Source organism: Uranotaenia lowii, chromosome 3 (assembly GCF_029784155.1).
Source record: "Uranotaenia lowii strain MFRU-FL chromosome 3, ASM2978415v1, whole genome shotgun sequence".
NCBI lineage: Eukaryota > Metazoa > Arthropoda > Insecta > Diptera > Culicidae > Uranotaenia > Uranotaenia lowii.
Genome location: NC_073693.1, coordinates 104,206,497 through 104,212,845, shown reverse-complemented (window position 1 = coordinate 104,212,845; position 6,349 = coordinate 104,206,497). Strand labels below are relative to the sequence as shown.

At 46.3% G+C, this 6,349-nt stretch overlaps 1 protein-coding gene across 1 annotated transcript; it reads right to left on the bottom strand.

The window, feature by feature from the left end:
* Nucleotides 1-426: 426 nt before the first annotated feature.
* LOC129752485 (uncharacterized) lies at nucleotides 427-5,832 on the bottom strand. Its single transcript, XM_055748258.1, has one exon. It carries the CDS (start codon nucleotides 5,830-5,832, stop codon nucleotides 427-429), a length of 5,406 nt encoding a protein of 1,801 aa, XP_055604233.1.
* Between the last annotated feature and the right edge of the window lie 517 nt (nucleotides 5,833-6,349).

Genomic DNA, 6,349 nt, shown 5'->3' with positions numbered 1-6,349 from the left:
TTACCGTCTTCGATTGCTGATGGTTTGACCTGATAAGAACCGTACTCTGGAGATGGTACAAGAACATTTCACGTTGCTTGAAGGTTGATCAGTCCTCCGAACAGCGTGCGTGATTATCAAACTCAATCTGCAGAAATTCAAAAAGGAAACCAAACGATTCACAGGACACCACATATCGACCATGCATTTTCCCGAAAGTTGAGCCCTCATGCTTGAACCAGGTGTGTAGTGTTCGGTGTGGATAACGGTGTTCTCTTGGCAACTTCTTCGGCGGATGGACCCGACCCGGTGGGTCCGGGTGGACGACAACTGGAGGACGAAACATTCTCTGAGTTTTTTCGAATATCATTATAAAAAAAATACTTAACTGGACTGCGGGAGCCATTCGACTCCCGCAGGTGCTCCAGCACCTTCGTTGGAGGAGAATTAATTCTCCCCATCGGCGTTTGGAGGGTTATTCGGCATTGGAAGAACACATATCTTGGAGATCGCTCTTCCGTAGATGCCGTCTTTCGTTCGCACATTTACGACTCGGATATTTCCATCAGGACCACGGAAAACGTCGGTTACTCGTCCCAATGGCCATCGCAATGGTGGTATTTGCTCGTTGACTATCAGCACCATCGTGCCTCTGGAGATGTTGTCCCTTTTTCTGGTCCACTTGGTTCTGGTTTGGAGATCTGAGAGGTATAGTTTGGACCATTTCTTCCAAACTAACTGGGTATACTTCGTCGACTTCTGCCACATGCTCAGACGGTTGTCTGAGGTATCCTCCAGATCTGGTTCTCCGAGAGCGAGAAGCGGACGTTGTGTTAGGAAATGCCCAGGAGTGAGGGCCTCGAAATCGTCGGGATCATCGCTCAAGGGGGTAAGAGGGCGTGAATTCAAAACCGCTTCCGTTTGAGCCAAAACCGTAGTCATTTCGTCGTATCGCAGAATTCTGGATCCAATCGTTCTTTTGAAAGCGCTTTTGAAGGATTTCACCGCCGCTTCCCACAATCCCCCGAAATTTGGTGAACGGGCAGGGATGAATTGGAAGTTGATATCTTCTTGGTAAGCTTGCGTCGTCACACCATCTTGGAACTGCTGGCTTCGGAATAGCCGTTGAAGATCCGCAATCTCTCGACTAGCCCCGACAAAGTTCCTCCCATTGTCGCACATGATGAGAGTCGGTTTTCCTCGTCTGCCAATAAATCTCTTCAAGGCTCCCAAAAAACTTCCGGTACTGAGGTCAGCGACTAGCTCCAAGTGGACTGCCTTGGTAACTAGGCACACGAAAATGGATACGAAGCACTTAATCGGAGAACCACGACGATGGGGATAAGTCAGCGCAAATGGGCCGCAGTAATCTACTCCCACTTTCAGAAATGGAGGTGCTGGATTGACGCGTACTGGTGGTAGATCTGCCATAAGCTGCTCGAGAATCTTCGGTTTTGCTCTGAAGCATGGGATGCAACTATGGATGGTTTTCCGCGCCAAACCGCGAAGGCTGGTAATCCAGAATTTTCCGCGAACACTGGCGATAAGAAGCTGCTGCCCAGCGTGGTAGAGGGAATCGTGATAGTGTTGGACAATCATGGCAGAAAGCGGATGGTGATGGTCCAGAATCATTGGATGCTTACGACTTTCGGACACTGGAGCATTTGCCAACCGGCCACCGACCAAAAGTATTCCGTCTACGAGATGTGGGTTTAGTCTGCAAATCCGCGATGAAGTTCTGACTTCTTTTGATTTGTCCAAATCTTTAATTTCTTGGCTAAAGCATTCGCTTTGAGCCACTCTGACCAGGATTTTCTTTGCTCCATTGAGCTCTTCGAAGGAAAGATTGCCCGTCTTTCGAGACGTTCGGTTCTTCTTTTGGGAGTTGTGGCGGAAACGTTGAAACCAGGATACTAAGCGCACTAACTGCGAGAACTTAGACTTCAAAGAAAACAATTCATTTGGTTCAACGCTTTGAATGGGCAACGAAACGGATACTTTTTCTTCTAACGTAGTTTTATCGAACTGTTCTGGTGTCATTTCATTCACCTCAGGCCAAGTGTCACGGGTTTGCTTCAACCAAAGTGGCCCTTCAAACCAAAGCGGCTGATATTGGAGTTGAACGGGGGTCATCCCACGGGAAATGATGTCAGCCGGGTTTTCAGAACCAGGAACATGATGCCAGCTTCCCTTTTTCGTCAAATGCTGGATTTCGGAGACCCGGTTTGCCACAAAGGCTTGCCAGCGAGATGGAACGGATGCCAACCAACACTTCACTATAGTAGAATCAGTCCAAAAAAAGCTCTGCACGTCAATGGACGTAGCTTTGCAAAATTTCTCGTACAAATGACTCAACAAGAGTGCAGACGATAGTTCAAGCCTGGGAATGGACTGCTTTCGTTTTTTCCTTTTGAGATCTTCAATCGGAGCGACTCTGGACTTAGATAACATTAATCGCACCGAGGCGGAACCATCTTCGTGGATGCAACGTAGATACAGGCATCCTCCGTACGCCTTCTCCGAGGCGTCACAAAATCCGTGTAGTTGTGCCTCACAAATTCGAGCGAATCCCACCCAACGTGGAATCGAAAAAATATCGAGTGACGAAAAGTTTCTACGGTATTCTACCCAGAAATTCTGCATACTTTCCGCCAAGGGCTCATCCCAGCCGCACTGGATCTGCCAAAGTGATTGGATGAAGATCTTGGCTTGCACGATGACAGGACCTACCAGTCCAAGAGGATCAAAAAGTTTTGAGGCATCCGATAAAACAATTCTTTTGGTGATTATCGCTGCGGAACTCCACTTAGGCGGGCGAAAATGGAATAGATCCGTGCTAGGCTCCCAAACCAAGCCAAGGGTGGTTACGGTGGAAGAGGAATCCAGCTCTAGCGTACTTCCACTACTTCGTAGTTCAGCTGGAATCTCGGCCAATATTTCTTCACAATTCGAGTTGAATTTACGTAACACAAATCCAACAGAACTTAAAAGATCGCTTAGCTCTCTCACCGCTCGTTTCCCTTCTTCTGGGGTATCCACTCCAGTTAACGCATCGTCCATATAAAAATCCTTTTTCACGATCCTAGAGGCTAGTGGGTGACTATGCAGTCCATCTTCTGCCAGCTTCAGAAGGCATCGAGTAGCTAAGAACGGGGCACTTGCTGTGCCGTACGTAACGGTCGTTAGCTTATAGATTCGTAGCGGTTCTGACGGCGAGTCCCTCCAAAGAATGCACTGATAACGTTGATCTGCTTCCGCTAGGTTTATCATCCGGTACATTTTAGCTATATCTGCCACTATAGCATATTGGTGCAATCGGAACCGGGTAACGATCGAGAGCAGATCGTCTTGCACTATGGGCCCAACTAGTAGACCATCGTTGAGGGAAACACCTGACTTTGTGGGACACGAAGCATCAAAGACAACCCTCAGCTTCGTCGTTGTGCTTTCGGGCTTGATGACCGCGTGATGGGGCAAAAAATAACGCAGCTCATCTGGACAATCTTCAACCAGCTTCATATGGCCCATATCCTGGTACTCCTGGATGAATTCGAAGTAGGCTTGCTTCAAATCAGGATGGTGGGAAAATCGTTTTTCCAGGCCATGAAAACGCTTTTCAGCCAAACGCTTGGAGTCTCCGAGACGATTCAGAACGAAATCCTTCTTAGGTAAGGAGACGACGAACCTTCCGGCCGCGTCTCGAGTTGTCGTTTGCGAAAATAGTTCTTCACATAAGGACTCTTCGACGGAATTGGTGCTCTTAATTTGACAAGACTCTAATTCCCAAAATCGTGCAACCTGCTCGTGGATATCTGACATGGAACACAGCTGCACCGATTGGTCGAAAACAGGAACTCGGGATTCTTGGGCTCGACCAGAAATTATCCACCCAAAAACTGTGTTCTGCATCGTGGGTCCGTTCTCGCTGATTTTTTGCTGACCGGGTTGGAGGAGGTCTAGGAAATATTCGGCCCCGATCAACATGTCGATCTCTGCTTTTTGGTAGAACGAAGGATCTGCCAGAACCAGATGCTCCGGTATCTGCCATTTTTCAACGGCGAAACTCTGCGACGGTAATTTAATTGTAAGACTTGGCAAAACGTTGAAATATATTTCCTCATTGAATTCAGAAATATGAGGCAGGCGTGGTCCGATGCATGCTCTGACGGCTTTCTTGGAACTGCATCCAGATCCACCAATTCCAAAAAGGTTCAAATTATCAGAATACTCTTGTAGGCGAAGTTTGCAAATCAGACGAGACGTAACGAAACAATTCTGAGAGCAGGAATCTAATAATGCTCTGGCTAGCACGCTGTGGCCGGTGGTATCGAAAACGCGAACCATGGCGGTTGACAAGAGAATCTGATGTGATGTGTATAGAGGAAGTGCAATGGTAAAGGATGGTGTGTTAGGGTCTGTGGCATGCAGTGGGTGTGGGTTATGCGAATTATCTTTGACAACTGGGAATGCTGATGAAACTGTGGCTATTGGCTGGTTGGATTCGGTAGATGTGTTGGTTGTTGTTGGTGGATTTATAGCTGTTTGTTGATTTGACTGCGAAAACGTTGGACGATTGTCATGATGATAACGATTTATCGAAGTCGGTGGATCGGAGGGTTTCGGTTTGGCACTGTTAGCTTCTTTTGCAGGATGCAGCAGCGTATGGTGCCTTCTTCCGCAATGACGACAGGATCCACGGGTACAATTCCTTGCAAGATGACCACTGGAGAAGCAATTCATGCAAAGCCCATTTCTCTTGACCGCTTCGTACCTCTGGGGAATGTTCATCTTCTGGAACTTTTTGCACAGAAAAACGGAATGAAAACTTTCTGCACAAAAACTGCATCGACCGGAGGTAACAGCATGGTTTGCGCCAAAGCGTTGTTTCTTAGTCTCCGGTTGGGTAGAAGAGGATGAGCTAATTGATTGCAATACTGCACAATGGCTTTTTAAAAAGTGGATCAAGTTTTCGTAAGTGGGAACTTCCTTTGAACTGTGGTAAGTCTCCCACAGCTTCAAAGTTGCGGAATCCAATCTGGAGCATATCATGTGGACAAGAATCGTGCTCCACCCATCGACCTTTTCCCCTATCTTCGTCAGCATTTGAAGGTGCTTCTCAAATTCGGAGATCATCTGGTTTAAGCATTCAAAACTCTCTTTTTTCATTCGATCGACTTCAAAAAGAGCATCCAGGTGAGCTTTGACGATCAATTTATTGTTCTGATAACGATCCTCAAGCGCCTTCCACGCGATCTCGTAGTTATCGCCGGAGAGATCAATCGACCCAACTTCTTGTAAAGCCTCGCCTGAAAGTGAAGATCTTAAATAGGTAAACTTATCCATGGTGGAAAGTTTCTCGCTTTTGTGTATAAGGCTTTGAAAGGCATCACGGAAAGGGATCCAGTCACCCAATCTTCCTGTGAACGTAGGCAGGCGGATTTCAGGTAGCTTAACCCGGGATTCAGGGCCCACCATGGCTGACGAAGATGCATGCGGCTGCTTGTGGTTACCATCTGCACGTAGGAAGCTCATGAGTGCACTTTTCGACCGACAATACTGCTCCTCTGCCTCGGCGAAAACGATGTCATTTTGCTCCTGCCTTTTTTCAGCTGCACTTTGAAACTCCGATCCTGCTTCTTCATTTTCGCCTTCTTCAGGCCCGCACTGATCGTCCAGTAACAGCTCCATTTTCAATCGCACTTCTACAAATTCTTTGTAAGCACTTTCCAGCAGTTGCAAACGAACTTCAATTTGGTCTTGATCACTACTAGTAAAGTTTTTCACAAACTGTGAAACAGTGTTCATAGATTTGCGCGCACGGCGCTCTTTCACAGAAAGTTCACGAAGACTCATGTCTAAAATAACTTCACAATCTGTTCAATTTTGTAATTAAACAACGTCTTTCACAAACTATCACCACTTCAAGGCAAATATAAAGTTGTTTGCAACTGTGGACCAAAAGTTCGTTTTCATTCACTGCACTTTATAGGATTTTCACTTTTAAGATTTTGTTGAATTACACTTCAGATTTCACTGTTTTCCTCCATCTATTCCGACCGATTCATCTCAACGATTCTCCCGTCGCGACTTGACAGTTGACAAATCATCCAAATTTTATAAATCGGAAGAGATTCCAACCAATTGATTAACGACCCATCGGGAAAAAAACAGCAAAATTCAAGACCAACAATGCAATTCTCTCGGTACCACAGGGATCATGTAAAATATCAAATTTGTTGTCAAAAGAAATGAAGATCAATTCGCATGCATTTTTCTTTATTGAATCTTACCCATTTCATCACCCACGCATATCTGGCGGCAATCAGCATGCAATGAAAGCCACAGACCGTTTACCATGTACAATTCCTGA

Excerpts from the sequence above, each read along its gene's own strand:
- LOC129752485 (XM_055748258.1), bottom strand. The coding sequence starts at position 5,832 with ATGAGTCTTCGTGAACTTTCTGTGAAAGAGCGCCGTGCGCGCAAATCT.